This window comes from Elephas maximus, chromosome 16 (assembly GCF_024166365.1).
Source record: "Elephas maximus indicus isolate mEleMax1 chromosome 16, mEleMax1 primary haplotype, whole genome shotgun sequence".
In the NCBI taxonomy this organism is placed as follows: domain Eukaryota; kingdom Metazoa; phylum Chordata; class Mammalia; order Proboscidea; family Elephantidae; genus Elephas; species Elephas maximus.
Genome location: NC_064834.1, coordinates 50,997,718 through 51,016,630, shown reverse-complemented (window position 1 = coordinate 51,016,630; position 18,913 = coordinate 50,997,718). Strand labels below are relative to the sequence as shown.

Below are 18,913 nucleotides of genomic sequence, written 5' to 3'. Positions count from 1 at the left end.
CTATGAATTCCATGAGGGCAGAGACCTTGTCTTTTCTGGTCACCATTATATGCCCAGTACCTAGCACAGTGCCTGGCCTATACAAGGTGCTCCATAAAAAATAGAGAATGAATGAATCAGCAACTATGGGCCCCTTAAAGTGATTTTATTCTCAATCTAAATTTTGGCTAAAAAGAAGTTTCAAAGTTTGCAAAACATCCTAGAGTCAGAAAGCCCTTTTTCTGAGGCCTAAAGTCATTTTGGGGAAGCTGATTTCTCCAAGCAGCTCTCAGGTGGGTAGTGAATAAATAACATGTAACTAGAATCAAAAGGCACCAAGAAGCCTTGAACCTTGGCCACTAACTTGAGGAAGAGGCCACTAGAAACATGAGGACTTCCTGTTTGTCTATTTAATAACAGCATGTAAAACAGGGGTCCTTGAGTCAGGTCTCTAGAGCCCTACTCCACTGGGTGATGGAGGACCAGATCCTCTTCTAGAGTGACCAGTGATCAAGAGGGACAGTGATGGTGCCATGGAGAACTGAGTCAAACTCCAGGGTGACTGTAAATGGCAGTACCATTGGGCAGAAAAATGTGTTATTCATTTCCTGCCCTGGTGTCCTTGAACACAAACAGATGAGTTCTGGCTTGGCTACACCCGTTTGTGGCTGTTGTAGGGTGGTGGTTGGCTAAGTAGTCAGTGGTGTTTCCTCTGGGGCTAGTTGTTGTGGAAAAGGGAGGCAGTTAGTCCTGTAGGAGAGCTGCTTTGGCATGTGAGTGGAGTTTGGAAAACCATACCTGGACCATGGCGGGTCTTGACCTCAACTCAACATGAGGGCAGAGTGTGTAAGCAGGACCTGTGGGGTTAGTTACCCTGGGAAATAACCATCACTCCTTGATAATCCTTTGCTTTGCCAGGTCTGACACGTGCTTCTTCCCATACCTGCTGCTCCAGGTCCTCGCTCCTTATGTCACAATTCAAGATACATTCAGGGAGGATGACAGGGAAACAGAGCCCTACCTTATCTACAAACCTCCTTCCAGCCACAGAAGCTTCTGCTTAAATCACTTCCGCTCTCTGTCGAAAAAAGAGGCAACATTCCCCTTCCCCGCCTCAATGGCACTCAGGGCAGGTATGTTCCACTGCTGTCACTCATAGGGACTTGCATGTCAAACATAAGCTACATCACTGCTATGCTGGGAGGAGAAACATGTCTTCTTCTTTTTTTTTTTTTTTTTAAGTAAAAACAATGCTATTGAATGTTTGTTCATAAAATCTCAAAGGATTCTCAGCACCAAAAGATATAACTGTTTCACAAAGGTCGGGCCTATAAAAGCAATTTATAAAAGAAAAAAGAACTCTCATTTCGTGACAGAGGCCCGGCTCATCTGAGTGTTGTGCAAGATCAGTGTTTTCGTTTCCAGAGTCTGACATTCCTCAATAGGTAGGATGCTGATGACTCGGCGTTTTGGTAATTGTGCACATACACCCTGAGGCTTCTGAGCAAGGGGAATGGAAATGCTTTTAATAAATAAAAAAAAAAAGAGAAGAAATCAGTAACAGACGAGTGTCCCAGCAGCATGGCAAACTAGTTCAAGTTGTCTAATTCCTCTTGGCATTTCTAAGAGCAGAGAGGCACAGCTTGAGGGAGTGAAGTGAGGAGGGAAATTATAAGTTTAGTGCAAGAAGATCTGAACAGAAGACAGATAAAACTGACCACAGTACCTGCCCACAGGAGCTAAGGCAAGCAGCCAACATATCCCTTACCTGCTCTTGTTCTTACATCATACCCTCAAACTGGCTCTGCTGAGACTGGGGGTGGGAGCAGCGTTTTCTGCTCTAGAGTCCAAGTGCTACAGAGAACTGTGGCAGAGCTCATTCTTACAGCTGCTGTATGGTCAGTCTGCAAGAGATAATCTTCCCTAGTTGGCAGCTTGGAGTTGCTAAGGTTGGGGTAGAGAAGATATTGGGGTAGAATGGTGTGTGTGTGTAAGAAGATTTTACACTGCATTTGGAGCTGGATGGCATCTCCTCTTACTTGGCACTAATAGGAAGGGGCCCTGAAAACCTATACACAGCTATGGGAACTCTTGCTTCACTCATGATACCTATAGGACCAATGCCATGGTGTTACCACTGTCACTCTTGCTTCTGCTCCATATCACCAGAAAAAGAAGCTTTAGAGTCACGGAATTTTGTGGAAAGAAGTCCTAGGCACCTCTGATCCCATAGTTGATTTAAGATCCAAGTTCTTCAGCACTCTATCCCGAGAGCAGGACCCAAGATACAGAAGTAGAATGCCTTCATTCCTTTTCTCAGTATGGGAATTTGAGGGAAAAGTGGAGTTTAGTGGCTGCCTGCCTATATCTTTTGGAGCATCAGTGAAGGATGAGGGGAACAGCCCACTTCAGTCACGGTCACTGTGCCATGGACCATTTGTGTTCTCCAAACTGGATGGGAGAGTTTAATTACATAAGATTGTTAGAGTACAAACTAGGATTATTAAAATTCATCAGTCCAGGGTAACAGTCAATACCAGAAAACCAAATGTCAAAAGCTCGCTGTCAAAGCTCTGTTCAAGTTACAATCTGAATTCTGCAAGACAGCTCAAGTTAGGATCCCAGATGAACTCACTCACGTTACAGGGAGCTTTAATGGTTCCCAAATGTTCTCTACACAAGAGCCAACCCAAAGGAATATTTCCACTTACCACATTTCACAAAGTAAAAAGATAATTTTAGGGCATCCCTGTATATTTTGGGAGAAAACTCTATCACCACTGATCTCAAAGCACATTCCAGATGGGCGATCTAGTGCTCAAGAAGAAGAACACGTGGTTCAGTTGCCTCTCCCGCCTCTGTGCTTTTGTGGATTGTCCATGGGGACTCAAACGTCTCTCCACTATTGAGAGAGGTGACTCTTGGGAGGGGGAATGATAACTGCAGTGGGGCCACTTACTTTCAGTGGGTCAGTCAGAAGTTTTGTTTAAATGAAAGCACCTGTAAAGTTGGCAAATTATACCACACTCTACAGGTAATCCACAAGCCACTCTGCTCTCCTTATTTCAAACTAAGGCTGAAAAAGAAAGAAGGGCCCTGTGAATAATGATGATAATATCTGGTGCAGGAACTGATGGCCTGGATCCAGTGTGAACACCATATTCATTACAATGGCTATTTTCAAAATGCAAATAAGCCACAGCTCTCTAAAAAAAAAAATTTCTAGGTGGCACAAAATACCTGTATTCAGAGGGGCAGCATGATCCCCAAGCAATAGGATAGCAGGACATAAGAAACTTGGATTCCAGTCCTCATCCCTTTACCTATTTACCATACACATGACCCTGACCCTAGGGTTTAATTTCTCAGAGCCTGTTTCCTTACCTATTGATTTCCAACAATAATTCTTGTCTATCTCATAAGGTGGTTGTAGGGATCAAATAAAACAGAGTTCTTTTTAAATCTAAAGGCCCTATTAGTTTCTAGGGCTTATCTTTTTTCCCTGTGTAAGATGGGGGTAAGACATAATGTTGTTGCTGCTGTTAGTTGCTGTCACGGCAGGCCTACGTGTGCAGAGTAAAACTGCTCCATAGTGTTTTTAAGGCTGTGACCTTTCGGAAGCAGACCACCAGGCCTGTCCTTCTGAGGTGCCTCTGGGTGGGTTTGAACCACCAATCTTTTGGCTAGTAGTTGAGTGCTTAACTGTGCTACCCAGGGATGTTCTAAGACAAAATATATATGTAAATTAGCACATCTGGATCCTAAATCAAGTATGGGGTCAGAGGTACCTAGGACTTCTTTCCACAAAATTCCTTGACGCTGAAGCTTCTTTTTCTGGTGAAATGGAGCAGAAGCAAGAGTGACAGTGGTAATACCATGGCATTGGCCCTGGAGATGTCACCCGATTGCTGGGAAGTCTTAGTGGTTGGCGATATAGAAAAATCAGACAAAAGAAGGTGGGGGCAAAGAGCCGTAAGAGAAGCGTGGTGCTGCCCACCTCTCATTTTCTGCTGCTGTGCCTGCCATTCATCCACCTGCAGAGTTAAGCCAAGAGTGAGGATAAGCTGGCCTTGCTCTTACCTCATTATTGCTTACCCATTTCCTGTTGGGTTGAACACCCACAATCACGGAACAAGGGGGAAAGGTTAAAAGAGCACTCAGGGACACATGACACCAGCCAGATTTGGATCAGAAGTCTCAGCTGGGAATACGGCGCAGCAGGAATGAGTCACTTTAATCTCTGTCTGACACTGGGTTACCATGAAGTTTTTCACAATTAGTACCGATTAACTAGAATTAGCCTTTCTCTAATAGGGAAGTTAAAATTAATTAGGTTGCCTGGTTAACTGAAGGTTAATTAAAAAGGAAAATAAGCTCCTGCTTTGATCATTTTGGTTGAAAAATCTTTTGAAAAATGTACCTTCCCTTTCTGCTGAACTCTCATAGTACACTCTTGGCATTCACCAGGAATCACTGACATGTGAAGGATCTTGAAGGTCCCTGGTGTCGTCATTTCTTTTTTTATTTTACTTTTATTGTGCTTTAAGTGAAAGTTTACAATTCAAGTCAATTTCTCATACAAAAACTTATACACACATTGTTATGTGACCCTACTTGCTCTTCCTATAATGCGACAGCACGCTCCTCCTCTCTACCCCGTATTTCCCATGTCCGTTCAACCAGCTACTGTCCCCCTCTGCCTTTTCATCTTGCCTCCAGACAGGAGCTGCCCACTTAGTCTCATGTGCCTACTTGAGTTAAGAAGCACACTCCTCACCAGTATCATTTTATGTTATATAGTGCAGTCTAATCTTTGTCTGAAGAGTTGGCTTTGGTGTGGTCATTTCTAATTTTGTTGGCATTCAGGAGTAGACTGTTTAGCAGAGCACCAGGCTGGCATCTTACTTTAACTTTACTGTTTTATAGCCATCATGAAGGCATGAGTGCTCAAGAGGCGAGGAAAACTATCTCTTGGTGGAAAACCACCATCAAGTGAGGAATAAAACTTCGGTGGAATCTGAGATGGTGGTTTACTTTACAGATAAACATGGCAACCAGATGTTTTTTGATGGAAAAATGTGATTTGGGAGAAAATAGAAGCCAGCATATATACTTTTGATGTTGCAAATCCTGGGGTTTGAGGTCTCAGGGCACAGCCCTCTTGAATGTTGAGGGTCTAGTGTACAGACAGGGAAACACAGTGAAACCTGTGTGAGCTGAAACTTGACAGGACTGCCTTGTTTTTCCAGGTCTCACAAGTTTTCCGCCTTTGACAGGGTGCAGTCTTACCACTCTTCTATCGCTCTCTATTAGGGGAAAAGATTTGAGTTTTCCTTCTCTGACAGGTTTCCACCTTACACAGGTTCTGGCTTTCACAGCTTTTACTGTATAACCGGATTCTTGATGACTGAGGATATGGCACAGCCTCAGAATCATTGCCCTAGCACTGGGATAGGGATACAGATGTAGAGGGTGTAGGAAATTGGACAACGTTCTCACTGCGGGACAGTTTAAAAATTAAATTCCTGGTTTGGTATTACTTACCTTGTGAGCCTAAGAGATCGACTTCTATAGACAAAAACAATATAAATAATTAACTGACTGTTCGGATTTATTGCATTCTACTCTGTCATTCGGTTACTCCATAGCTCTTTCAGGAGCTGCTTTCCCTGATTGCAGAAGAAATCTAGTAGCTTTTATTAATTAACAAGAGAGATTAAGCCTAATGGAAAGTTGCTTTGAAATTTTTACATATAGCATCCTTTGGATGAGCAGAGCCAGGGAGAATGATAATCACATAGTAATATCGCTAGGAGGATGAGGATGGGTAGTGGTTAGCTAAGCATAGAGACCAGGTAAGACGAAAGGCAGAGAAAAAAGTGGCAGGAATAAAGCACACTATTCCGCTGTTCTTGTTTTTCTCCTGCTGCACCCACCATCCCTCTACTCTGCAGTCAGACAATTGATGAGAAAGAACTCACCCCACCCCATGCCCCCACAATTTCTCCTTGTACATACATAGATACATTTCTGGGAGCTAGGTTCACACATGACTCCACTGAACCAGCAATGCCAGGACTGTGTGTGCAAATGTGTGTCATTTGCACAGGTGCTATGCCTCAGTCACAGGAGTGTCTACTGGGAGAGACTTGTCCTCATGCAGGACAGTGACACAAACCAAAGGCCTCCTACAAACCCCACTGGCTCTACGGAGACCCGAGATGCCCACGCGTGATTACCTGGGGGGCCTGCCAGAGAGTCTCCTCTGCTGAAGGCGAAGGTACGAGACACAGAGACAGGCACTAAAGAGTCAAGGGCCAAGGGTTTGTGAAGTGTAAAGGGGAAGATAAACACAAAAGGAGAAAGACAAAGAGCAAAGTAGGTGAGACAGTCTGTTTCTTGATCTTCACAGCATCACATTTCTCTGTAAAAAGGAGCTTTGCCTTTGAAAACATGGGAAAGGCTCCTCTTACAAGTCACTTTCCAGAAAGACAGGAAAATAAACTGGGCTTGGCTGAAGGTCTTCTGAAAAGATGCACCATAATCTCAGAGGGCATCAGAGATGCCAATGACAAGAACAGGCAGTGCCCAGTGGGCAGTGTGCGCAGGCAGCATCCTCCTCGAGGTGCCTTTGTGAGCCAGCAAATATACTGGTAGCTCAGCACTGCATTGTCACCAGGCTCTCCCAGCTGCCACATGTGTCCTGCTCACCTATGGGAAGGTGCCAACACAGGCATTCAGAGTCCTGATACCAAAGTACATGTTCCTGCTAGAAATATCTTTGGGACAGCTGTATTCTGCTTCAGACTCCTAGGAGTGTCCTCTGTGGTCACATGCTGGCGAGGACTATGCATTGCTAGAGACTCAGGACAAAGGAAACATCATTTCTAGCAACTGTAATATGAATCAATTAGAGTAACTAAATTCTAGTCACTTCTTAGCAAGTACAAGTGCTCCAAAGCACCTCTCTTTCTGTCCCCTCTTTCTTCTTTCTCTTTCCCCACAGAGTCCAAAGTGGTAGTGGGTATCATGTAGGGCCTGGGTGGGTAGAGTATGTAGAAACAGTCCAGTTTTTTCCCCGTCTTGACCCAGATCAAGTTGTCTTTCTGGATGGGAATCTGTCTTTATCTCTCTTATCTTACTGGTCCCTGAACTCCATTCAAGGAGCTAAGTGAAGCCAGGCTGTAGGTGAAAGACATTGTAATATGCAGCTTCTGCAGTATTTTTTTTGCTGAACAGGATGGTTTTAGCTTGAAATTACTCAAATGTACAGGGGTCAGGGTGGCAGTGGGGAGGAGGGCTTTATATCTCTACCTGATACCATTTACTCTGATATGAGATATTAAAGAATATTTGAAAGGGCTCTCAACATTGTGAGATACACGAGAGTAAGAAAACCCATACTCTTAAGAATAATCATAGGTCTTCCTGGGATGAAGAATTAAATGTACACATCGCCAAACAGATAGGAGACTTGCTGTCTGCCTGCCTGCCCACCCCTGTGTGCATCTGTTCCAGCTACCCTGAGCTTGGGCAAGCTTCCTCCAGAGTGCTAGGCTCACCAGGAAGACCTGGCCACCAGAACCAAGATAAAGGAGGAGGCAGTACTGAGTGCACTCCCTTTACCCTGCACTGGAAAACCAGAGCGACTTACCTGTCACCTCATGTCTTACTTTGAAACAAGTCCTGCTTGAGGTTCTTGGCCCATGAAGAACACTGAATGACTGGACCCGAGGCTGAGCATCCACCTGGGACAACCATGGAATATGGCCAACCTTTGCTGCTATTTCGCACTTCTCTCTACTCAGTGGGGAGGGCTTAGGGTGAGGATAAAGAATGTCTCTTCACCACTACGGGCTAATTAGATTTCTTTTTCCTCCTGAAGATTTATAAAGACGCTCAGAAGCGTGGGGTGGGAGAGTCTAACGCTTCCTTCTGGTTAACCAGCTCTGAAGGAGAGATCAGTATTGCTGGTTTACTACCGACTCACTGATAAAACAGAAAGATTCTGATAGAAAAAAGTAGAGACAGGAAAGGAGGAAATTACATAACATTCTTTCTCTACTTTTTTTTTTCTTACAGAAAGTAAGTCATCTAAATTGGGTGGGCGAGGTAGTTCCCACCTCTTTTGGTGTTCTGGGAAGAGCCAGGGCCAACATTTCTATTAGAATCCTGAACATTACTCTACCTTGAGGAGTCCCTGTGTTCCTTCAGAGTCCCTGAAAATCCTTCAGAAATGCTGCATGTGACAGATGGTGGAAATCTCTTTTAGAGAACCAGGGTTTCCTCAGACCCAAGCACATCCAGAATTCTTATACTGAGTACTGACACTTCCTTCGTGTAAATCCCTCACGAACCTTAATTGAGATGTGTTGGCTAATATTACTATAATAATGTGCCGCGGATTTTTATTTTATAGATCTACTTCAACTCAAGCTCTTCTACTCTTTCAGTGCGGGCAGGTACTTGGACTTCATTTCAATTCTCTGCTGGGCTAGAATGTAAAGATGCATCACAAATTGTCCCAATATCTCCACATAGAAATTGCATTCTGGAATATGGTGGATTTAAAATCTGTATGTCATTGTGCAGTGTGAACTAGTCAAGGCACTGGTAGGCATCCAGGTAATCAACTAGCTGGTTGATTGGGAGCAATTCGTTTCTTTAGTTTCCTTGTGTTTAAAGGGTATCTACCTTACCATGTGCCAGAGACTGAGACAACAAATTTTGGAACCCTCTGACAAATGGCAATATAAGGCACTCTTTAAAATCTTTTTATGATGAAAGAAGACACCCCATTTGGTATTAAAAATAGTGACTGCAAAATTAACAGCTGAAAGCAACACAAAATTCATACCAGTGAATGAACAAGAAATCTAGAGAAATAATTCTTTCTGGATTACACTTATTGCACAACAAACGTCATGCCCCCTAAATACAAGTGCAAGGACTCCACACAGGAAGCAGCGAGAAGGTACAGCACCGAAGGCACAAAGCAAACCAGCCATCAGCCCTGCGTCAGCCCCCATCGTCAGCATGCACAGCCAGCTGGCAGATACCTCACCACCAGCTGAAGTGTGGCAAACAAGGAAAGAGAAGCAGATAAGCAGCATATTGGACCAGATTGGGATTTACATCCCAAGATCCTGCCTGCAGTCACTTCTTACTGAGGACAACTGCCACCCCCTCCCACCCCACAATAATAGCATATGACGGTTTTCACAAGCAAAGGCCAGTTGGTGAATTATCAGAGCAGAAAAGGAAAGGCTGAACCTTGACCAAAGCACACAACTCAACCTGTCTGCATTCCCTGGCAGGTGGTAATAAATAGTGCCCCCACCCAACACTGTTCATACTTGCATGGAAAGCAGAGAAGCAGCAGGAGACATTCCAGACACACAGGAACTAAGCCCCCATGGCCTGTGGGTACCTGACAGGAAGCAGTGTTCCTGACAATGCATTACAAAGAGGCTGCCAGCATTTGTGGTAGCCCCAGCCCTGGCTCAGAGTGCTTGGTCCAGGTCCTCAGAGTGGGCTAAGGTGGGACTACGAAGGGGAGGACGAGGAAGAGGTTTGTGAGATACATACGGAAGACAGAGGATCCCGCCAGACTTCCAACCTTCCGCACGTCATTATCTGAGAACAGAGGGATGCAGTGTGTTTCAGAGGTAATGCAGAAAACACACCTTCCTATAGGAATCCCCCCTCTTCCGCCCCGTCCCCAGCACCAACTAACCTTATAAAAACCAGGCAATCAGATGGAAGGGTAGAAAACAAATGAAAAAAAAAATAAACTAGTCTGTTCATACTGAAAAAATGCCACTATCCATCCATAACACTTGATATATTCTACCACGTACTTCACAAGCTCCCTAAATAAAAAGTGACTCTACATCCGTTTTGCAGAGGAGGAAATTAAAGCCCAGGAAGTAAAATGGCTTGTCCCAGGTCCAAACGAATTAAAAGAGGAGCAAAGACTTGAACCCAGATGCTTTTTCTACAGTACTCCATTGCTTCCCCAGTAAGCTATGGTTTATAACTAGAATACCTGAGCAAGCAGTGGTCATAATGGCTGGGACACCGTAGTAGGTGAAGGCTCCATTCTCGAAGCGAAGGCCCTCCTTACCAACCTCCACCTCCACTTTACCCTGGAGAAAGAAGGAAGTGTACTAAGGGTGTGTACAAGCACTTCCAGTTCTATTATCAACTAGAACCCTGATCAGCTCTGCGTGGATAACAAATGGACTTATGTTCTCATCACAGGAGCGTGTAAATTATGTCCAAGTTTTCAGAAATAGCACTTCCAATTTCCATAGCTCTTCGCAGTAAATTAATTTCTTAGTTCACAAGGCAGTATCCAGTTACAATCAAGCACTCTTTGTATACCTTAAAAGACTTTCCATGATACAGATCCACACCAGCTAACCCAGGGCCCAAGATCAGATCATCTCAGTCTGGTTGAGATAAAATCTAATTCTTTGTGAAGCTTGTTTAATTCATCACAATAATAATGAAGCGAATGTGTGTAGGGTGTATCTACAGGCCTGATACTGTGTTAAGCGCACTGCAAGGATTCTTCTTCAGTTGCCCTACAGCCCCATGGGGTCTGTACTACTTTTATCCTCAGTTTATAGATGAATCAACTTTGAGGTTCAGAGAGGTTAAATAATTTGGCCAAGGCTAGTGAAGAAATGGTAATGTAGGGATTTTCAAGCCAGATCTTCTAATTTTGAGCCTATATTCCTGCCATACATTTTACTCCTTCAAGTTTTACGAAAATGGCTAAGTTTATAGTAAACAAAAGATAATCTGTTATATGTGTTCATTATGTATCATTAACAATGTAACAGGATACTTTTCCACATCCAGCAGTGAAGGATGGGACTCCATTTTTGGAGAAGAGATGTCATTTTATTGAGGCTACGTGGCAGGATGTACAGAAGGCAAATTACAGTGTTAGAGAGCAGATAGGCCGGAGATGGACTGCGACAAAGAGAAGCCGTTTCTAAGTTAATGCAAGCTTAATTAAGATTTTAAAATAATCTGTGCATTTAGGGTTCCTAAGATTCTGTTGGGAAGAGACAAGGAATGATTGACAAAGCTGAGGGTGGAACCATGCCTGACACTTATTTATGACAGCCTATCTAGGAGGCCCTGGGTGATGCAAACAGTTAAATGTTCAACTACTAGCCAAAAGGTTGGCAGTTTGAACCCACCCAGAGGTGCCTCAGAAGACAGGTGTGAAGATCTGCTTCTGAAAGGTCACAGCTTTGAAAACCCAATGGAGCAGTTCTACTCTGCACAAATTGGGTCACTATGAGTCAGAATCAACTCAACAGCAACACACAATAACAACAATCCAGGCACCCAGGGCAGAAGGCATGTGTACTCATGTAGGTACTGGGAAGGTGCTGCCCCTCTTTCACTCACTCAGCTAGCCAAATCCTGGACCCAGCACTGTGGAGGACAGCCCCATTCCTCCTCAGCCTGGAGAGGCCCTCATCTTGCTCTTCGAGGTTCCCCGACTGTCCTCCTCCTACCTGTAGAAGCAGCACAAAGTAGTCCACAGGGCGGTTGCGCTGGTAGAGGTAGTGTTCTGGGGCCTTCTTGTTCTTCTCATCAAACTTTAGCTCCTGGATCACATTGGGATGTTTCAGGAGGCGAAGCAGGATCTTCTCCGAAAGGTACAGAGACTTAAAGGGCTCCACTTCTAGGGGAGAGTGGGAGGGGAGGAGGAATCAGCACGGGTCACGCCCACTCCAGCATGGCGGCTGGGAGAAGCCAGAGTGGGCACAACAAGGGCACATATGGAGAACCACCCCATCCATGCTCCTGGGGCACCAAGCTGGGAGGGCTTCTGTGATCCCTTCAGGGTGGGGAATCTGAAATGCAAGTGTGCTGCTGAAGGGCTTCCGTATGTCCTCTGGGGATGTGGTCCCTGCACTGGCGCCTCAGGAGAAACAGGTCACCACTTAGGAAAGGTCAGCTTCATCAGCAATTTTCTCTTTATTTCAAAGTGGGCGTGGATAACTAAGCTATGTGAACAATGAAAAGTCTAACGCTATAGTCAAATAACATGTACAAAGAACTTAGTCTGACTTATTTATACGACATATATCTGTTGAATGGTATGAAATCTCAAGTTAATAAAGTTATTATTTCAGTGATAGGTTGTCAAAAATGCAAAGCATTGAACGTATTAACATGTTATTATATATTAATAGATATCATTTTGTGTTAACAGAGCTATATATTCTATATTATATTACATTATGTTATATATTAGCAGATACAGCTGCTTTGCTCTGGGAAATTGATGTTCAGAACTGGATAACATGTTGAAAACCCTACTTTAAAGAAGCTCCCATTTAAATTTTTCTACTTTTTATTATACACTCAATAAATGTATGATGGATTAATTAAATATTGAATGCTAATATTCATTACTGAATATTACATATGGAACTTAATGATGGGCCTGGTCATCCAGGCCAGCACATTAATTAGGCACAGAGGAGAAGGTGAGAGCGGTCAAAGACAAACTACCTGAGACATTTATCTTTGGAGCCTCTCTCTTTTTTTTTTTTTCTTTCTAAAGATGCACAAAGCACTTCTTTATTTAAGGAGCTCGTAGCTTACATATGGCCCCTGGTGGGCAACAGACCCCAGCGACTTGTTGCTGGGTAAGACAATACCTGTCCTTCCCCCACAAATACTCCAGGACACCCCAACTCTTACGGGGCAAGGGTTAGCCTCAGGCTCCAGCGAGGAAGCCAGTGGAGGAAGGGAAAAAGGCAACAGCAGCTTCTCTAGTTCTTTCCCTGAGTAGAAGAGGGAGAAGCAGAGTTGAGATGTCCTCCCTTCCTCCCTAGATCAGGCCTGTGAGGAAGGGAGTGGGTAGCATCCTTGTGCCCTGCCCGAGGCAGCCTCTTCTTCTAGAATAGCCAGGGGTTCTCAGTCCTGGCTGCACACTGGAATTAGGTTGGAAGGTATTCACAATGATTGGTGTCTGGGTCCTATTCCTAGTGATTCTGCTTTAAGTCATCTAGGCCTAGGCATCTGTCTTGTTAAAAAGCTTCCTGAGTGATTCCAGTGGACACCCAGGGTTGATATACTGTCCTGGAACAACTGGAAATCAAACTGAGCTGCCTTCTGGCAGACCCAGGTGGGCAGAGTCATACCTGTGGCCATAAAGCGGTGCGTGGCCAGCAGGAGCTGTGGCGAGATCTTCACCCTCATCTCTGAGTCAGAAAGCTTGAACAAGGAGAAGTCCTGCCGCTTCCTCTCCCGGTGTGGGACTCTCTGCTTTTTCCGGTTGTCAGCTGCAGGATCACAAAGGACAAATGGCAGCTATCTCAGAATCATTGGTGGTCTCTGGAGGTTTTTCCAGAGTCACACTGGACAGAGAGGTTCTTTGGGACCACAGGAATTCCTGCCAAGTGTCATCTCTAGATGACATCACAACATCTCTTTCCAGGGAGTAGAAGGATGTTGACAAGGGACTGAAGGTGAGTGTCCAGCTGTAATGGTCTCAGTGTTAGTCACACTGCAATGGATAGTGGAAAAGGGGGAAAGCTGCTTTGGGGCACCAAAACCAGGGTTTAGGACTGGCTTGCCTACATACTAGCTGTGCGACCTCTCCACATGTCAGAGGTTTTATTTGTTTGTTTTAATCTATATGAGGTTAAAAACCAAAAACCCATTGCCATCAAGTCAAATCCAACTCATAGTGACCCTATAGGACAGAGTAGAACTGCCCCACAGGGTTTCCAAGGAGCAGCCGGTGAGTTTAAACTGCTGACTTTTTGGTTAGCAGCCAAACACTTAACCACTGTGCCACCAGGGCCCCTATACAAGGTTAGTGATATTTAATAATAGCTTTTCTACTCATCATGTACAGAAACTGTCTGCGAAGGTGCTTTAGAAAGTCATACAAACATAAGGACTTTGCATTTTCAGTATTAATGAGGTTGGAGGGGCCCAAGGGTGTCTGCCTCTGCCTCACTCCTTTCCTCAGTGCTGGGATCACCGGGTCTCTTCTTGCTGACTTAAACCATGCTCTGAGCTGTACTTTGAAGCATGCCACCCAAGGAGCTGGGTGGTCACCTCCTTTTACCATCCACAATTCTCCTGCTTCAGTCCCAGCCCCTCCACTGGTAGACAATCAGAGGAAATAAAGAGAGGAAGAAAGAGCAGGAACAGGGACAGTCCTCCTGTCTATAAAGGTGGAAATTCGCAGGGCGGGGGCCTCAGGCAAGGCTTGCAACCTCAGAAAGCCTACGCATGGGGCATGTGATTATTGGTTGAGAACATTAACTTTTTCCAATTTAATTTTTTTCTTGCTCCAAATTTGGCTCAGAGAAAAATAGGGTGGCGGGGACTTCTAGCGCAGGTTGAGTGGATACAATGGGAATTCAAGGGAGTACACCCCCGGGAGAGGGAAACAGGATCCTAGAATCTGTTCCCTTGCACCCCTCTCCCTCTGCTTCTAGAGCTCACTTCTGCCAGACCCTCTGGGTTTCCCTAGAGAGGGAAGGTACCCTTCCAATCACGTGGCTCTTCTGTGGGCCTGCCTTTGACTTGGGGGTCTTCTCAGTCATCTGGTCCCTGCTTTAACACTACTTTCCCCAGGGTCACAGGTCTCACAGCAACAGTGGCAAGATCCAGGTCCAGGCATCCTGTGGGTCAGGCTCATGAAGGAAGAATCCAGTATTCCTGGCTCCTCCACCTTCTCACAGCTCTTAAAGAATCATGCCAGAAGCTTATTTATAAGGGTGGAAAAACCCTCTAACTCCCCCCTTTGTAAAGATTGCTCAGCAAGAGAGTAGCAAATATAAGTATAGGACCCAGTTCTTTTACTTTCCTTGGGAACAACCTTCTGATTTGGATGACATATTTGCCTAAATGTCCCCTTTTCCTTTGCCCATCAGAATGCTACTTAAAATTTCATCATTAGAGAAACATTCCTCTGGTCCCTCCTTCATTGCTTTGATTTTAATACTGGGTTTTTGGAGCATCAAGGTTGTTAAAACAAATGTCTTGGGAGGAGTTTACTCATTGTGACTACCATAGGCCACTGATAGCTTAGTGTGAATTTCTTCACCATTGTATCTACTGAGTCACTTAGCTGAGATGGGAATTCTAAATCAAGAGTGGTGAGCAGAGGTGGAAAGGGGAGAATGGAATGGGGAGGGAGGGGAAATTTCTGGGCTCAGTCCCTGTGTGAAGAAGATCGGCCTGGCGGGGGCAGCACAGTATTACCAGGTACCTGGAGGGAGGCTCTGTGGTACTCCCATTATTTTTTGTGAAGGCTTGGCCCACCTTTTTAACTTCGATCACTTCTTAGTCCAAAGGGAAGACACTCTTTCTGCACAACTCGCTGTCTTACAGTATCAAAGCTTTTTCTACCAGGAACCAGGTTCTGAGAGACTGTGTCTAGCAAACTACAGGTCTGAAATGAGTTATCTGAGGGGAGGAAGAAGGATGACTGTCTCATTAGATGAGATTCTGAGGAGAAACACTTCCTGGCCTTGGAACTTTAGATAACATTCTCATCCCAGAGACAAAGCATGCCTCTGTAATGTTTGCAAGCAAAGCCTTGATAAGGCTCAGTAACCAAAAGCCAGTCACTATCTGCAAAGAGGACTCCACATTAGTCACAATCTGCAAGGAGAAGTCCACATGTTCCTGAGTGGCTAGAGGGTGACGAGACCAGCAAGAAAGGAGCAGGAACAGGAGAGGGGCCACCCAGGCAGGTGCCTAAAGGGACAATTACATTTTGGACTTAGATTGTGGGGTGGGTAATCTCCATGACAGTCTCCATCACTCACTGATGTTTTGGTGTGAATGGGTTGGCGGTGAAACCCCAGGTGGTTCTGGGATCTACGTCTGGATGGACAAAGAGATAAAATAAGAACACCACAAGGGGACAGACACAAGGGTAGAGAGGTCTCTGGTCACCATCTGGGGTGCACTTTGTTTCCTTTAGTCCCTTTTCCTTCTAGTGGCCAAACCAAAAATAAAACAAACCCACTGCTGTCCAGTCAGTTCTGACTCATGGTGACCTCATGGGTAACAGAGTAGAACTGTGCTCCATGGGGTTTTCAATGGCTTTAAGTCGGAATCGACTCGATGCCAACAGGGGGAGTTTAATCTTTATGGAAGCAGATTACCAGGCTTTTCTTCCATGGTGCTGCTCAGTGGGTGGGTTCAAATCATAGCTTTTAGATTAGTAATTGAGGGCAAACCATTTTTGCCTCCCAGGGACCTGTTACCTAATGGCTAGAAGGTATCCTTTTCATAGTCCTGGCTCAGTTCCTGAAAGTTCCCTCCTGATCAACATTTAGTGAGCATGTCCTAGGGATTCAGGGTGACTCAAGTCAGGGTATCTTGATGTGCCAGCAGCTGGCATTAGGCGGCTGACACACAGCAGTGCATGGGGCTTGCACTAACACTTTCACACTATACCAAACAACCGTCTCTGAGTCTCAGTGGGAAGCAAGGTAACTCTGGGACAATCACAAAGGCTGTGCACTTACTGTACAGGTCTGTTTCATCTAGGATTTCTGACTTGATGATCTCTTCTATGATGTCCTCCAGTGTGACGATGCCCATCACCTCATAGAAGGGGTCCCCTTCTCCCTCGTTATTCACTCGCTGGACAATGGCTAGGTGAGACTTTCCTAGAGGCCAAATGAAATCACAGTTACGCATCTGGGACATTTTCAGAGATCTTTCCTTGTGAGAAAATTATACAAGGCTGCTGTCCAATATCAGGACTGAACTCATCTCAAAAAAAAAAAAAAAAAAACAAGTCCCCCTTAAAATATAAAGTTTTGTGTGCAAGCTCGTTTAAATGCAAATCTTATACTTTTACATGTCTGTCTCTTTTTAGGAAAGTTACTGGATCTATTCAAAGTCAGTTAAATTCTTTTTCTTTGAACTTGAGCAAGTATATCTTAGTTGCAGCTTAGTGTGAATTTCTTCACCATTGTATCTACTGAGTCACTTAGCTGAGATGGGAATTCTAAATCAAGAGTGGTGAGCAGAGGTGGAAAGGGGAGAATGGAATGGGGAGGGAGGGGAAATTTCTGGGCTCAGTCCCTGTGTGAAGAAGATCAGCCTGGCGGGGGCAGCACAGTATTACCAGGTACCTGGAGGGAGGCTCTGTGGTACTCCCATTATTTTTTGTGAAGGCTTGGCCCACCTTTTTAACTTCGATCAGCAGGGGGTAAAAATGGGTAATTATGCATGTTGTAGCATGGGTGGACCTTGAAAACACTGCTATGTGAAAGCAGACGGACACAAAAGGCCCTATATTGTATGATTTGTATGATTCCATTTACATGAAATCTCCAGAACAGGCAAATCCAAAAACACACAGAGTGGCTCCCAGGGGCTGGTGGGGAGGAGACACGAGAGGGACTACTAATGAGTAGGAGGTTTCTTTTTGAGTTGATGAAAGTGTCTGGGACCAGATAGCGGTGATGGCTGTACCACTCTGGGAATATACTAAAAACCACTGAATCGTACATTTTAAAAGGGTGAATTTTATCTCAATAAAGGTATTATAAAAGAGTCAAATGAAAAACAAAAAGTAATCAGTGGCTGAATGAACCGGATGTTGATGCGGCTGAAAGTTGTAACCTATATACCAGGGCTTTGAACTGGTTCACTCTGGCTCAAACCCCTGCTGAGAATTTGCATTTCCACTCCCAGATACTGAATCGGAATCTACATTTTAACAAGATCTCCAGGTGATTCTTATGTATAATAATAAATCTTGAGAACCACTGCCCTACTAGTGGCTCTCAGAATTGGTCCCTAATCAGCAGCATTAGCATTGCCTGGGAACTTGCCAGAGATGCAAATTCTCAGCAGGGGTTAGAACCAGAATGAACTGGTTTGAAGCTCTGCTATGCACAGGTATATAAAAGTAGGGATTGCTTCATAAAGAGGGAATAAGTTGAAATGAAAGGGCAACATCGGTTTCAACATGGGCCCTGGGCAGTGATGCTGGTAAAATATGTTTACAGCACATGTTGTCATTCTGTGCCCTAAGATGCGGCAGAGACCAAAAAGCAGGCATAGCTAAGGGCATCAGGAGACCAGAAATGAAGGAGATGGCACCATCTTATGATTTTCTCTGATGGTGGAAATGGTGAACAGGGATGAGCACTCGGCCACAGCTGGAAAGGGGAGAACCAGAGCAAAGAGTTGTAGGCCTGGGACACAGGAGGCACATGTCTTTATTGCAGGTCTCATCAAGTCTCAGGGATGATTTATGAGTATTTAAAACTCATAAACTGGAGCAAACTGGGACAGTGGGGCTAAACTTTTCCAAGTTGTTTCATCTTTTTCCGAGTAAATACTGGATTTGAACATGTGTTACTTGCCTTCCATAGATGCGTGTTGTGTTTACTTCCTAATGGCGTATGCAGGGGGAGTGGCTTAAATTTTGGCTATTATCCTCTTCTGCTCTTTGATAAGATTCTGAGGGCTTACTCTTGTCATCTGTGAATGGCAACTGTGACTTCTTCTGTTGAGCTGTCCCTCTACAGACTAGCAGAAATTCTCAAATGCCTTCTCACAACTCTTAGTCCATTAATTTCAGTTTCCTTTCAACTTTCTCGAAAAGCAGGGTGCTTGTGAAATAAATTAGTTAATAATTTAATTCATGATGATGATTGTTAGCGTTTACATAGAGCTTCAAAACTCATTAGGAGCTTTCGTACAATGTACAGAAGAGCCTTGGAGGTTGTGAGAAGATGTTCTGGAGAACTCCATGATTCCTTTCATTGTATTAATCTGAAAATATTTGTACAGGCTCTCAGCTTTCTCCAGAATCCACTGAGAGACGAACATATTCTTAAACAAGTTAACATCTTTTTAAACTTCCAGTAAAGAGTTCTCTCTTATTTTCTGGCCATTTTCT

General features: G+C 44.5%; 1 protein-coding gene across 1 annotated transcript in view; it reads right to left on the bottom strand.

The window, feature by feature from the left end:
* Positions 1-18,913, bottom strand: part of CNNM1 (cyclin and CBS domain divalent metal cation transport mediator 1) — a 61,558-nt gene that overhangs the window by 19,625 nt on the left and 23,020 nt on the right. The window contains exons 2-6 of the mRNA XM_049855693.1: positions 16,518-16,661; positions 13,161-13,301; positions 11,520-11,689; positions 10,028-10,127; positions 9,568-9,615 (exon numbers count right to left, since the gene is read on the bottom strand). Coding sequence (XP_049711650.1) covers positions 9,568-9,615; positions 10,028-10,127; positions 11,520-11,689; positions 13,161-13,301; positions 16,518-16,661 — 603 coding nt within the window. The remainder of the gene's footprint in view (positions 1-9,567; positions 9,616-10,027; positions 10,128-11,519; positions 11,690-13,160; positions 13,302-16,517; positions 16,662-18,913) is intronic.